Genomic DNA, 16250 nt, shown 5'->3' with positions numbered 1-16250 from the left:
GTTTCCCTGCAGGGTACTGCATCTAATCTGGTACTGTTTCAACCAAGCCTATAGATTACCAATGAATCATTATGAAAGGACAGTGCTGAAGATGCTGTTTCTGTATTGAAATACCCCATACAGGGCTGGCGATTTAGCTCAGTGGTTCTGGCGCCTGCCTTGCAAGCGCAAGGTCCAGAGTTCGATCCCCAGTACCAAAAAAAAAAAAAGAAATACCCCATACAGAGGACTACCAGCAATGTCTGAGGTACTTAGGGAACATAAGGCCTGTGACGCCGGGGTCAGATCTTTCTCACTCTGCTGCTGATAGCCAACCATCCCTTGTTTTTCTCCATTTCTTGCCTCTCACCCAAGCTCTATCTACCCAGATCCTCCCTAAGGTCCTGTTGAGCTTTGTCACCTTTTTGACAGTTAAAGAGTTTTTCCTCTTAACTGTCCCAGTCCTTTATCTAGCCTTCTTTTCAAAAATACTATTTTTTACCCCTACTTTATCTGTATGTATGTTTCTACATCGTTCTCCCTTACACACAGCTATCAAAATGCCTGGAACTATGTAGGTTCGCAAATGTATTTATGAATCCAAGAGTAAAAGTTGCAGGTACCGAGTCATAGTGTGTAGGACTGAAGAACAGGGGCACGGGAAGGGAAAAGTCCAAACAGAACTGCACTATGTCTCTTGGAAGAAAGCACTAATCACTATATCACCATTATTTTCATCTTCCAGTTTTCTTAAGTGGAAAAACAATGAGTTCATTTTCTGTTCTCTTTTGTTGATTAGCTGTATCTATGATATTCTAGGACTCTTCTTTAAAAACACTGATTTTGCCAAATCTCTGAAGCATTGACAAAGATTTCTAAGACTGATCAATATTAGACCTTAGAGCTAGTAAATTCTTCTGGCTCACTCTGCTGGGTCAAATCTTGCGGGAACTCTATCTGAAAGCATTCTACAAAATCTTATAGTTTCTTTTAAATAACAAGTGAACTAGGGAAGGTTACATTCCACACTGTATTCTGGCTAAACTTTTGTCAATTTTAGGTTTAAAATAAGTAGTGGGGAGAGATAAAACATTTCTCTGTAACATCAAATAAAAGCTTAAAAAAAGTAACAAAAGTTTTAGGGCAACATCTCTGAAGCACAGATAAACAGAACTCAAGTTTTTGTTTTCTTTTTTCTTAAAGAGGAAGGTTAGTGGAGAATTAAAAGAATTCATTTCTAGACCCAATTTTCTTATTTACTATCTGAGGAAGTATGGGCAAAAATCACTTCTCTCACAGTTAAAGACAGTTATCTCCAATAAAGCGCTACTCTATGCCCAGGGCAGTTGTCTTCCCCCGCCCACCTTCTCTCTCTCCTCCCACCCAGAGACATGTACTGGAAGCCACTAATGCGGAGTACATATGCATTTAAGATTTTCTAGACACGTTTTGAAAAGAAGAAACAAGTATATTTAGTTTTAATGTAGTCTAACTCAATATATCCAAATTATTATTTCAACAGTATGCAATAAAAATTAGAGTGCACACGTTTTTCTTCTTACATCTTTGGAATTGTCTGTAATTTACACTTACCACACATCTCAACTTGGACCAGCCATGCTGCAAGTTCAGCAGTCACTGTGTATATGGCTACCATTCTAGGCAGATATATCTAGGGTCCCACTTCCTCTCATGCTAACTAAACTATTCTGATGCACGAGTGGGGCAAGATATTCTTGGAATACAATCTTCCTGAGGACAAGGAAGATTATCATCTTAAAAGTCAGCATATGCACAAAATTGTTAATTGGCTGCCATAGTGAAATTCTTCTCTACCACTCACTACTCACAACATTTACATGTTCAAAAATTATTTCTGGACTGTCTAACAGAAAAGTTCTGGAGACAGAGGAATCTATAACTTAGTTTTATAGATGGTATTTTATGATTCTTAAATTTAAGTGAACTCCAGCAAGTTAATCTCTAAGGTCCAATTTCCTCATCAATAAGGTTGAAGGAAGAAGAGAGAAAAGGACGCTATTTAAATTACATATTCTTAAATATTCTTAATTTCCATGCTAAAGTCGTAATAGCCACCCCCAAAGCTCCCAGAGGCCAGATGGGTAAACAGGAGGATAGAGCAGCAAGGACCTCAGTCTGAGGGGAGATGAACCGTGGTGGCTCAGGGGTGACTGCCTAGTCTGAGGGGCCCAGGCCTACCTAGCTCCCCATCACTGCAAAGGGACAGCAAGTTCAACATCTCCCAGCTCCTAATGTTTCTACGATTGCTGGCTGTCTTCCAACTGCACACACTGACCCTTCAAATTCTGAAACACATTGTTTCAGCCAAAACACAAAGCTCTAGACAGGGTCTGCATGTCTCCAATTTGTCCATGTTGTCTTGCCCCTCTGCCTTCTTCTGGGTATCATTTTCAATCCTCAGTGATAATGAAAAAATTGGGGGGAAATGTAGCATTTGTGCATAAGGGGTTAAAAACTTAAACACAGCTAGAAGAGAATAAAGATAATAAGCCCCTGAATAAAAAATGGATAAAAGAAACAAACCACCAATTCCAAGAAATGTAAATTACATATGTGTGTATAATGTATATGTATATTACAACATCACTTGTAATGAATGAATACAAGTAAAAAAAGGTTCTTTCCTCACAATTAAATGGGGAGATGTTATTTCCTAATCAGACTGATAAAGATTTGTAAAACTGTCTCCCACTACTTAATGTCAGCCCAGGTGTAAGCAAACAGATGCTCAGAAACAGTCTGTGGGGTCTAGACGTTCAGAAGCTTTAAGGAGGACAGCTGGGCAATTTGCCAGAAGCCCTTAGTAGTTCACTAACACTGATTTTTAAAAGTCATTAGCCAGGAGAAACAATGAAATTAATACACAAAAATGTACACACAACTATAATCTTTGCAACTGCGTGTGTAACTGTGAAGACTGAGAGGTAATTTAAATATCCACTACTGTAAGAGGATTTATTTAAGTTAACCATCATGTATCCATTCAATGACTGTTGAAAAAGATGAAGTAAGAACAAGGAAAGCTATCTCCAATGCACAGCTAAGTGCAGAAAGAAACAGGTTACAGCACTGCCTACTGTGCAGAGCAGCACATACGGTGTCTGTGTGTGAGTACGCTAACGTGCCCCATGGAAAGGGACCTCTGGGAGCAAGGACATATGGCTCAATTCTATTTTTTACTCCTTCCCTTTTTAAAAATTATAACTTCTCTTTTATTATCAGCAAAAGTTTCATTTGGAAAAAAAATCATAGTCCATCATGACTACGTCCAAGAGCAGTCTTAGGGACGAAGGGACTAGTCGGTGTCAGTGAGCCCGACAGTGGAGGAGCCAGTGCCTTTTGTTGGGATGTTCAAATACACTATCTGAACCTGACTCACTGTTAACACCTGCCAGATTTATGAACACTAAATCAGCACATCCTACAGCATTTCAGGGTAAAAACAGGCCATGCCTAAAAATCACTAAACCCAAACTGGCTTTTTATTTCTATACAGCAGAAGTCTTCATTTTAGCTGTGAATAATCTATACTGAAAACTAAGCTGTAATAAGATGCTAATTTTATTTTATTTTTTAAATTTTTTTAAGGGAACTTGAAGATCTGTTTATTTAGCTAGTGGCTCGTGTTAGGTGATCAGTAAAAATGTGAATTGGATTATGTGACAAACCAAGTATTTGAAAAATACTGACTCAATGGCATTTTGATTCTTTTTGACATAGGTATCCATGTTCACTTCAGAATAGTATCTCATGCCTTACTTTTATCAGGTTAATGTGCTAACTTGTAATTAATTAATAGCCACCATCAAATCACAATTTTCTTTTTTCCCATGCTAAGGATCATACTCAAGAGTGTCATGTGTGCCAGGCAAATGCTCTTCTACTGACCTAACAACCAGCCCAAAGTCATCAATTTTTTGTTTATTTTTTTTGAGACAGGGTCTTGGTCTGCAATTCAGGCTGGCCTTTAACTATGTAGCCAAGGCTGCCTTTGAACTTGTAGCAATCCTCCTGCCTCAGTCTCCCTAATGCTGGGATTACAGCTGTGTGCCACCATGCCTGGCTCCAAAGTCGCCAATTTTTTAAGAGACTCAGAACAGACTAAAATGATTCTCATTCTAAACAAATTTAAAATCATCAAGAGAACTTTTTTTTTTGGTACTGGGGATCAAACTCGGGACCTTGCACTTTTGCGAGGCAGGCGGCGGAACCAATGAGCTAAATCCCAGGCTCAAAAGAACTTTTACTGATTGTCTCATTTAATTCATATCCATTTAGTTGGTATTCCAGATGATTTGTACTATCTACTAGAAATTCTTCAAACAAGCCAGGTGACTACAAAGCAAAATTACACAAAGGGATCTTAAATTTTATTACATTTTTTTTTTTTGGTGGTGCTGGAGTTCGTTCCATGGCCTTATACATGCCAGGCAACCAACTACCACTGAGCTACAGCACTGGCCCTGTGTGATAAAATCTACTTTAAAGATCTACTTTAACAAAACTGATGACAAAGTTCTAGACTAGAGTCTGGATTCTACATAACAGATCCCACTCTCTGATCACACTACCTATCTAATTACAGAAATATTTACTTGCTGATAAAAATAATATTCACCAGTGTTATATGCATGATGTTTTATTGTTTGAAGAATGGTTCTAAAACATCACACTAAGGCCGAAAAACAAAGTTTGCAGTAAACGGTTTTATGAGAATGAGTTATAAAGCATGTAATGCTTGTTCATTCTAAGGAATCCTGATCTTGGAGCTTGTGATGCACCAGTTGGCAGCAGCACCCACACCCCCCAGAGCAGTCATTATTTTTCCCCTGTTTGCATAGACTTCTTCTCAATAGCTGCTTTCTGCTTTTGTTGCATGATCTCAGAGTCCCTCTGCTGTCTTTGAGAAGGAGTCAAGCTATCCTCTTTTCTTTTTCCCTTGCTAATTTCTTGGGTTGTCTTCACATTCTTCTGTCGGGTAAGTTCTCCTTGATTACCACGGGCCATGCCAACCACCTGGTGGAGCCTAGAGGAGAGTGACTCAGACAAGCAAGGGCTCCCTCACATGCCCAGCGGCCGCCACCCATCAATCTGGAAGGCCACGCCCACGCCAAGATGCTAATTTTAAATATGAGACTAACACAATAAGTAAACAGAATAAAATAACACAACATATTTGGTATGGTTGAAAAACTCCTGGATCCTAATGGAGAATCATCATCTCTTTAAAGGACAGTCAATGTCTGTCAAGCGCACATGTAAATGAGCAATTTGTGATTAGCCAGAGCTCGGTTCTGCCAGTGCATCAATTCAGATAGCTGCGCTAATTTCTGTTTGGCTTTCGAGTTAAGGCTTTGAAATCCTAAACACTAGGCTGATATTAAAATGGTTTGCACACAGTACTGTCTTCTTTAGAAATGAGTGTTCGTATGTACACAGTAATTCAGAGCACAACACTTCTAATTTTGAGTTATCTGCTGTGGGCTAGGGGCATGGCTAAGAATGACGGCTTACCAGGTTTTCAGTAATCTCTGTACCCGCTTACCAGCTCCAGGAAAATGGCTCTGGTTCAGAGGCCTGGTACTCGACCACTTTCGAACTGTCTGGACCTCCCCACTCAGAGCCTCCACATGCATCTCTAATCTCACATCTCTCAAGCGGAAATTTAATTGTATCTGATTTCTAAAAACAGAAGGTTCATGCTGGTTCTGTAAGTGACAAAGTCTTATAACCTGCCCTGGGAACAAACCCTTCTATGCCTTACATCATCATGCCCAGTTCTCAGGTGAGCACAGTAAGGTAGGGAGAAAAGTAACTTCCCAGACCACTCAGTCAGGAGGCAGATTTGAGCCCATCCAGCTTGCTGTGCTGCACTGCACCAGACATCAGACTACCTGGGAAACTAACTTCTAGTCCAGGGGCAACAAACCTATGGCACACAGGCCACAGCAGGCTGTATCACTGGAAGCTATAAAAGGTTCACCATTGTTGTGGTCAAAGCGTGTGTGTGTGTGTGTGTGTGTGTGTGCGCACATTTAAAATAGGCCTTACACTCACTTCCAAGCCTTCTCCAAAATTCTTAAGGTAGTTGGCTTCCCCCCTAGAGAACACAGAATGAAACATTCACCTTTGTTTTTAGATTGCTGGGCAGAGGACTGAGCACGCTGCACAGGACATGTGATAAACAGTCACGTATCCCAAGACTACAGGCGCCTCCTTGCCCAGGCCGGAAACTGAACGTGACTGTGATTCTCTTCTGCCTCCCCACCTCAGCCTCCATTATTCTGGGCAGTGCCCCGCAGTCCAGCGGCACTGGTGTTGTGCTGTTCCTCTCAGGCTCAATGCTGCCCCTGGACTTCCGAGGCCTTCTTCATGGTGCTAACTCCTACTTAACTTGAAGCATAAGTGAGAAGACGTCTCTGACACCCTGTGCTGAATCAGGGCGCTCTCTGTTTTGTTCCCCCCGCACCAGGTTCAGAACACAAAAACTTGAAACTATTCTGGTACCGCCAACTTACCGTCCTTGAGCACAGGCCTTATCTTACTTGCTATTTTCATGAAAAACAGCAGAAGATACACACTAGGCCTTCCATGCCTTCTGCTGAATGAACGAACGAACCAAGGAATGAAGGAAGGAAGGAACAAACGAACAGGAGAGTGAAGAGACAGGGGCTGCGCCTCGTCATCTCACCCTCCAGCTGCTCGCTAGTCCCGGAGGAAAGGAGGCTCTGCTCCCTCCTGCTCACATCTACGGTCACTCCAGGAGCCAGAGGCTCACAGCGCTCCCTCCCAGGGCCAATGGGAGCAGTCTCAAGCCCTCTCCTCTCATGCCTCATGTTTTGAAGCCACTGGGACCACACCACAGAGCCCGCCCTGCCCTCTGGTCAGGACTCCCCGGGAACACCCCTGCACTGACTGGCTTGGGCTGGTAAGAGTCTCCATGTGAGGGCTCACAAATAGGCATTCGGGACAAACTGGCAGAGGGCAGCGTCCTGACAGGACGTAAGTCCCAAAGACCGAGCACAGCCCTCACCTGAAGCGTTTAGCTCCTGGCTGCTTCACAGCTGCCCGCTGCCAGCTGAGAAAGGCAGGCTGGGCGGTTCCTCCTCTGCAGGTTGTTCTTGGACCGTTTTCTGTTTGCCCCTGATACCCCACTTTCAGTGCTTGATGAACAGCTCAGAGCTCCTCCAAAGGGCCCGGCCAGGTCAGAGGGGGAGAGGAGCAGACACAGCACGAACAGCTCCTCTTCCACACCGACTCTGGACGAGGTCCTGGGCTGCTCTCTAGAGGTCACACCCTCGAGCTGACAGCCTAACAAAGGGGCTTCAGGAGCCAGCTTCAGCAGGCAGGGGGTGGGGCCAAAGTGACGGGGAGGGGAGGAGACGCTGCGCTGACTCCACTCAGCCTTGAGACTTCAGGCTCACCCTGGGGCTCGGTCCTCCCCAACAGGTCACACTCGTGCAGTTCCCTACCCGTTCTCTTACAGCTCTGACTAAACCGAAACTGCACTTGTGATCTTCCACACCCCCCTTCCCGGGCATGTCCTCAAGCCCATGGACAGCGCTTCTCTGTCCACCACTGAACCCTCCTCCTAGGTGCACGGGCACTGGACAAATATTTCTTGAGTAGACGGATGAATCCTGTCAAATCTGTCCAGTTGCTTGCCTTATATATGAGTTTACACTCTCATTTTCTGAATCCATTTATTAAGAAATCTCATAAAAGCAGGTCCCTGGGAAACACTAACTTCAAAAGCCATGTGTGTGTGCATGTGTGCATCCACTGCAAAAACGAATATAATAGACATTGAGAAATGGGAAGAAAATGTTCCAATGAGGAGAACAAGGAAGGGGGGAGAATGGATAAGAAAAAAGAGAATAGAAGGAAAAAATGGAAACAAAGCTTTTGTAAATAAGGAGAAGAGGGGTCAAAGGGAGGGAGAGGAAATGGGAAAAAAAGAAGCAAGACATATCATGTACAGGTACAAATTCCTGATGGTGAATGTTATCATGTATATCTAAAATGTACCAAGAAATGTTTTGCTTCAAAAAAATGAATATAAGATGCCAGGAATAACCAGTACAACTAACTCATCTGAAAACTTATTATAATGTCTGCCACAAGTGAAGGCAAGATATAATAATGTTTTTGGTGGTTATTAATTTTGTCTTATATTCCTGATTTGATTTACAAATAAGTGATGCATTAACTTTTAGAAGAAAAAGTTCTTACATTCTCCTGTTCTTACATTTCATTTATATAATTATATAATACCACTTTTCTTATTATCTTACTCTATCCTTATATTAAGTTCCATGAGTTAGGAAAGACAGACCACAGCATCCTGAGGACGTGCCCAGTGTTACCTAATTTGATATTTATAAAGATTTAAATACAGCACTCAGTCTCCTAACTCTTATGTAAGCATGCTCTCAGTCTTCCATATATAAAACTATCAGGGAGATACATCTCAAAAATAAAATGGTAAACATTTACATGCAACACAGTACACTTACTCAGGCAACTAGATATTATGCTTTTGCTAGGATTTTAAACAAGTTCTGCTTACAGGCCCCATTATACACCCTGTGTTGAAAATAGTATCTAAAATATAAGGTTATCAATAGAGAAATATCCACTGTACCTCTCTTTACTAGCAGCAGCTAGAAAAGAGTTGTAAGACTGCAACTGGTTAAAAAATTGTGTAATTTTATTGAAAGACACTTAAGACATCTACAAATAGAGACAGTTACTTTATATTCATAGAAAAGACTTAATATCACAAAGATGTAATTATTCCCACATTAAACTACAACCTATCAACTGGATTGTGAAATTTATATGGAACAGAAAAAGTCAAGAATGAAGAAAAGAACAAAAGTGGGGGACACGCCCTACCAGATATCCACACCCATTATAAAGACAGTACAGCAGTGATGGCGAACCTTTTAGAGCTTTCCATGATACAAACTGCCTGGTGCGGCACGCATGCCACAGGTTCGCCACCACTGCAGTATGTATGGTATTGGAGCAGGGATAAACACATGGACTGTGGAAACAGTGCCCAAAACACCCTCATTCTCCTGGGCTACCTGACCTACTTGAGACATGAAATGCAGATTAAAGAGGGAAAGTTGAGGCCTTCCCTGCAGTCCAACTGGTGTAGGGCGGTGTAGTCTCAGAGGCACTGTGGAGACCTCCACCCAGGACAGTTCTCCCTCCCTGGGCCTCTCCACTCCTCCCCTCAAGTGTCCTGAGTGTCCTTGCCTCCTAGGGCTCTCGTATCCGGTATCATGGGGGGAGGTGAGAGCAGGCCCAGGGACGGTGATCTCCTCAAGGAAGCAGGCTCTACCAAGATGACAGAAGTACTAACAACTAAGTCCCAGAAACTGCTACACCAGCTGAATACCCTGTGGGAACAGGAGGCTAGATGTCAGCCAAAGGTCTGTGCCTGGAGACTAATTGAATCTGCACATGACAATGGCCTTAGAATGACTGCAAGACTGAGGGACTCTGAAGTGAAAGATCTTAGTCTAACTCAGTTCTTTGGCTTTGATACAGAGACATTTTCTCTAGCTGTGAATTTACTGGAGAGATTCTTGTCTAAAATGAAGGTATAGCTCAAAGGACCTTGGGTGTGTTGGACTGAGGTGCTTTTTATTTGGCTGTAAGATCAGTAGAAAAGGAAACAAATGTCCCATTGGCAACTGACTTGATCTGAATAAGTCAGTATTGGATCAGTTTCAGACTTGATGCAAATGGAAAAGATTGTACTGGAGAAGGTGTGTTGGAAGGTCAAAGCTACCACTGCCTTTCAATTTCTACAACTCTTTTATTCACTCATTCAAGAGAGCTTGCCATTTGAAAGGAAAAACAGCCTAAATTTTGAAAGACTAGGAGCTCAGTTTAAGGCATGTCACTGCAGGACTGTATTTTCTAAAGCAAAGCCTTCTGTGTTGGCCTTATCTATCACTGCACTGGAGATCCAAGCCTGTGCTGTGTGGAGAGTTAACAAAAGGAGCAGAATGTCTGCACAAACATTCCAAGGTAAATGACAGAGATCTGACCTTCTGGCAAGAGCTTGTATCCAAGTGTTTAACTGAATAATCATCAAACAAGTGTTTCAAACTGAATGCTCAGAAGTTGAAGTGGTTTGTTTCTGTACGTACTGCATGGCAACTGAAGCACAGTTACTATACTCACCTTTCAACCTGAAACAGTTTAATTGGTAAATTTGGTTATTATTCTCTGTATAGAGAAAATTGTATAATTTCTTCTACAATTAAAGTATTGAAATATTATCTTCAAAATAAACCAACGTGACTCGGAACAGCAAAAGGGAAAAACCGGTATCACCAATCCAGTCAGCTAACATTTGAAAGCGTTTGCTGTATATAAGGTGCAACACCCTAAGGGCCGGGCATAGTGGCACATACCTGTAATCCCAGCACTCGGGAGGCTGAGGCAGGAGGATTGCCATGAGTTTGAGGCCATCCTGGGCTACATAGTGAGTTCAAGGTCAATTTAAATTACATAGCGAGACCCTGTCTCAAAAACTTTTTTAAAAAGACACCCTTAGGAGTTTCCAATCTCTGGTATATATGTTAACCATTTCATTAAATTAGCAGCTTAGAAAACAACAAACTCTTTAATAACATGAATTTTTAAGATAGCGGTGAAGTAATGTTTTTTTTTAATTGTACATTTTGCTAAATGTAGCCAGCCCTAAGCTCTACCTCATTTAAAGTTATAATAGGACCAACAGTTTGATCCGTATATGAACTAATTTGAGATTGTTGGCTTATAAGCAGAATCATTATGAACTTGAATGTCACACCTAAAGAAAAAGTAATACAACCCAATGATCTTTCAGGTTTCTGAAAATTGCCAGTGTCTCAACATACTGCTATGGCAATTGGAATAATAGAAAGTAATTATATTCATAAAAAATATAAATTCAGTCACTGAATATATTCTATATGTTCTTGCCATCTAAATTTATTAACTTACAGTAATGATTTATCTTTTCCTACTCAAAACTAAATGTTAATATTTAACACATCTACATTATTGATTATAAAACTTAGGTATGAAAAATTTACTTTTAACAGCTAGCAGTATTTACATAAACTTTGGGTAAGATGGGAGTTTTTGTTCTTTACATAAATAGTATTAATGCAGCAACAAAAAAATTTCTTAGAAGCCTTTCTCTACAACCCTGAACTATGGATTCCATAATGTTATAATGGTTTTAAGTTATAAACGCTCAAAACATCACAACTAGATTGGTATGATGTTCATGTTTGGAAAACTGCCTAATTAATATAATGCTGCAGTAGGAACATTTAATTTGAATTCATCTGTAAAGCTAAAGGCATAAAATGTGAAACACTTACTACAAGCCTGAAAAGGTGAACTGTGAATCTTCATTTATAACATTAATTTAACTTTCTATACTGGTTCAATATACTCTATTTAGGTGATATAGAAAATGGTAACCAACTTAATCTAAATGTTAAATTTTAAATTATAAGGTTTACATCAAAACCAACATTTCACACATGCACTTTTTTAAGGCATAATAGAGGTTATATTCTAGACAATGTAATGGTTTCTTGGCACCCATAATGCAAGTAATAGTCCAGAGATGAGAATGTTATTGCTATATGGGAATAAATTTAAATGTAAAAACATTTTGTATTGGCTGCCATCCCAGGCTCCTAGGGCAGAGAAGGTGAGCTGGTCCCAGCACCCGGAAGGAAGCTCCCCCACCGCCATCCCAGGCTCCTACAGCAGAGAAGCTGAGCCACCCAGGCACCAGAAGCAACCCCCCGCCCCCACCGGCCCATGGAAATGAGAAGACATAAACAAGCTTCAAAAACAGACTTCTGGATCAACTACAGCAACCCCAAAGGGAAACGAGATGGAAAAATCTGATACTCAACTACCTGGACTCTGAACTGCCAACAAAAGAGGATCTGGGAAAAATGAAATAAGAAATAATTACTCAGATAACAGCAAGGATTGTGCTCATGGTGCAAGACATGATTAATAAATCTAGAGAGGACACAGATAAAAAAAAATAGAGGATCTGAGGAACATGATGGAATCCCAACATAGGAAACAAATGGAATCCATAAAACAGATACAAACAGATTTCCAAGAGATTAAAAACTCCATCGAAAGTCTGCACAGGAGAATGAACCAATGTGAGGATAGAATTTCAGATATAGAAGATAAGATTGCAATTAGTGAGGAGGAAAAGAAAAATTGCTTTAAAATTGTAAGGGAACATGAGAAATCAATCCAGCAGCTGCTAGATGATGCAAAGAAGAATAACATAAGACTGATTGGAGTCAATGAAGATAGAGGAGAGAGTGCAGATGACATAAAAAAACTGTCCACAGAAGTGATGGCAGAAAACTTCCCAAGGACGGGAAAAGAACTTGACATGTAGATAAATAAGGCATATAGGACTCCACCTAGCCTTGATCAAAAATAATCTACACATAGGCATATCATAGTTAGGATTCCAGAAACCCAACAGAAGAACAAAAGTCTACAAGCAGTGAGAGAAAAGAAACAAATCACATACAAAGGAAAGCCCATCAGAATCACAGCAGACTTCTCAATGCAAACCCTCAAGGCAAGAAGAGCTTGGAGTGATGTATTTCAAGCCCTAAAGGAAAACAGCCTCCAACCCAGATTGATGTACCCTCAAAACTATCTTTCAAAATTGATGGAGAAATAAGATACTTTCATGACAAAGAGCACCTCAGGAACTTCATGAATACCAAACCAGCACTCCAAAAAATTTTAGACAATATCCTAGGAAAAGATAATTAGGATCACAACCCCAGGAAACCCTGCAGAATGAATCCATTGGGCCCAACAAATTAAATGCAAAGGGGGAGAATCCAACAAAAAGAAAAAGTCATGACAAGGCTTTTAAAACTTTTAACTTCATCTCCCTAATGAGTGTATAATTCAATCTTGTTAACGTACTGATTAGTATTTTTCTGATTCTAGAGTTGCACATCTTTCCTTGTGCTGTACTGGCTATTTTTCAACTTATGTCTACTTTTTAATTGGGTTGTCTATTGATGAGCTGTAAGAGTTCTTTATATATTCTGGTCATAGGTTATATGCATTGTAAATATGGTCTGTTTAAGGACTATTTTTCATTTTAATGATGTCATTTAAAGTTCTAAATTTGATGGAATCTCATTTATCGATTTTTTTCTTTTATACATCATGTTTTTTGTATCCCAGGTAGTTCTTCCCTACCCTAAATTCATAAACATTTTCCTTTATAATTTCTTTTTTTGTTTCTTTTTTTTTCCCCTATAATTTCTTCTTAAAATTTTATACTTTTAGAGGCTTTCATATTTAGGTTCATAGATCCCTTCAAGTTATTTTCATGTATGGAAATAAAGGGTTGAGGTTAATTTTTTTATATACGGATACCAGGTGTTCTTGTGCCATTTGCTGAAAACACTATCTCTTCCTCAGCTCTTGAATTGAGTTTATATTCTATAAAATGCTAATGTGAAATAATCTTTCAAAACTCAGTGGGCCATATATGTGTGGTTTTATTTCTAGATTCTCTGTTTTATTCAAATGATCTGTATGTCTTTCCCTACAACAACAGTGCCTTGATTACTGTAGCTTTAGAGGAAGTCTTAAAATTAGGTACTAAACATCTTCCAACACTGTTTTTTGTTTTTGTTTTTTAACTTTTCTAGGTCCTTTGTACTCCTACATAACTTTTCAATTTCAATATCCAATTCTTCATTTATAACAAGTATACATAGACCTGAATTTTTATATATACCTTGTGTTTTCTAATCCAGCTAAATTCAAATACAAGTTCTAGGGGCTCCTAGAGATTTCTGAGTATTTTCTCTGTAGATGATCATTTCATCTACATATAAAGATTTTGCTTCTATCTTGCCAATCCTATCCTAATTGTGTCATTTTATTGCCAGACTATTTTGGTTGGGCCTAGGTTTCAAAGTTTAATGGACAGATAAAGAGTAGGCATATCTGCCCTTGTTCCCCACCTTAAGGAGAAAGCATTGTATCTTCTCCATTCATATAAGGCGTTCTCACTGGAAGTATGGAGTACATCTCTTTAATCTGTTGAGAAGGTTCTGTTCTACTTCTAGTCTCCTGATAGCTTTTACCATGAACAGCTGTGGAATTTAGTCCAATACTTTTTCTCCAACTAGTGGCAGGATCATACGGCTTTTTCCTTTCCTCTGTTAAAATGATGACTTTTGGGGGTGGATCTTCCAATGCTGAACCAACACTGCCATCCCTATAACAAAACCACTTTCTACATACTGCCAGATCTGACTTCCAATAGTTTGTTTTGTTAAACAAATTTCTATCTATGTTCATACTTTTTTCTTCTATTATCTTTGTCCAGTTTTAGGATTAGCACAATGTTGATTTCCTAAAATGAAGGGAGAAGTGTTCCTTCTTTTTTCTGCTTTAATTGTATGATACAATTTATCAGTTAAACTGTATATGAGCCTGCTGTTGTCATATAGGTAGTTTTTCTAGCTAGGAATATACTTTCTTTAATAGGTGCTATTCAAATTTTATATTTCCTCCAGAGTTAGTTTCATTAATTTGTCTTCCAAGGTACTTCTTAGAAGTTGTCAAATTTATTTCAAAACAGACTTTTGTAATATGCTTTCTATATCCTTTTAAATTCTGTAAAATCTGTGGTAATGACTCCTAGATATTGATATTGTACTTTAAAAAATGTATAATTGATATTGTGTAATAGGAAAAAAAGTCTAAAGGAGCAGGGGAAGTGGGGGGGGTAGGGGAAAGGAAAGAAGGGAAAAGAAAAAATATGAGAAAAGGAAAAAAATGGAAACAAAGTCTTTGCAAATAGGGAAGGGTGGAGAGGGTGAAGGGAGGGCAGGGGAATGGGGAAAAAAAATAAGAACTAAGATTCTTATGTAATGGTACAAGATCCCAATGATGAATGTAACTGTATTTTATACCTAAAATGTACCAATTAACTTAATGGGAAAAAAACAAACAAACATTTTGTATTAAGCCAAAATACAGACCTACTAAGTCTGGCATATTCACTGAGCTATTTTTAATATTTCTTCTAAAAAATAGGTGACATTTGTATCGATGATAAAAATTTCTATACAGAATCTATTTCCTCCGTCTATCTAGGTCCATTAAAAAAACATATCCTATTTTACTACATAGTAAGTCAAAATCAATTATCACTCTGAAAACTTGCTTTACCCTAAGTTCTGCCTAAATAAAGCACTCCAGGTTTTACTATAGACTGTTTCTATAAAACTGCTATTGCTTCCAGTTTTTTTTTTTTAAGGAATAGAATATACTTTCACAAATTTCCATAATGTGTCTTAAGAAAAGTAAGGAGGCACCGCCACAAGTATGAGATTGCTGAGGTAGTGTTTGGAATTCTCCAGGTGAGAAAATCAATGTAAGGAGATGTACATAGTTAGCGCTACTAACATGCATTGGTTACTGTTTGGTTAGTGCAGCCTGAAGCCTGAGTTTATCCAGAATAGATGTAACCAATTTTGACATCATGTTATGGATAAATAAGCATTCAAAAATAAACCAAAGAACCACAGTATACTCTAACTTTTTGTAAACTGTGTTTTGTGGATAACTTCAGTTTTACCATAAGGCTGATATATTTCAATATTTTGAAAACATCAGTATTAGTTTTGAGTTGGCAGAGGTAACCTAATCAACTACCATTATGTTTGGTACTAAGAGATATACCTTTCAATAAAATTATTGAAATGCCAAAAATGGGGAAAGATGAACTCTTCAAATAACAGAGCTGGAATGTTGTTTACTTTATAGGAAGCAAATGAATCACTCTTTTTCATTATACAGAAAAGGCAAGTTCTCATTTAAAATGAGGTTAACAGCACCTTTCTCCAAGGGTTATTGACATAACTTAAACTGATATACTTAATAAACAGTAATGTAAATCATAAATGTCTATTGTTAGCAGCCCCTAAAGAAATCATAGTTATTGACATGACATATCCAACAGGCCACAAAGCTTAGAATTATATGTACTTTAGCAGATGCACTTGAAGATTAAAATATCTAAAATAAATTCCAATACTAGGAAACAGAGACACTGATAAAAAGCTCCATTTCCCGCAATCACAGAAGAGCCATGAGAAAGGCCACAGTGAGGTGGGCCC

The 16250-nt window shown here is 39.2% G+C and overlaps 2 protein-coding genes across 23 annotated transcripts in view; both read right to left on the bottom strand.

Moving 5' to 3' along the window:
• Epb41l2 (erythrocyte membrane protein band 4.1 like 2) overlaps positions 1-16250 on the bottom strand; it is a 216421-nt gene that overhangs the window by 14386 nt on the left and 185785 nt on the right. The window lies entirely within an intron of this gene.
• The window catches only part of LOC101700754 (small EDRK-rich factor 1), a 29422-nt gene extending 13172 nt beyond the window's left edge, over positions 1-16250 (bottom strand). Inside the window, exon 1 of the mRNA XM_087190133.1 lies at positions 1-16250. This exon is cut by the window's left edge and continues 13172 nt beyond it. Within this exon, the coding sequence (XP_087046259.1) occupies positions 4840-5028 (189 nt within the window). The 5' untranslated portion in view covers positions 5029-16250 and the 3' untranslated portion in view covers positions 1-4839.

Source organism: Heterocephalus glaber, unplaced genomic scaffold (genome assembly GCF_053883595.1).
Source record: "Heterocephalus glaber isolate CG9 unplaced genomic scaffold, H.glaber_assembly_v1.0 deba00001550, whole genome shotgun sequence".
NCBI lineage: Eukaryota > Metazoa > Chordata > Mammalia > Rodentia > Bathyergidae > Heterocephalus > Heterocephalus glaber.
The sequence above is the reverse complement of the archived record's forward strand: the minus strand, read 5'-3'. Positions and strand labels throughout refer to the sequence as shown.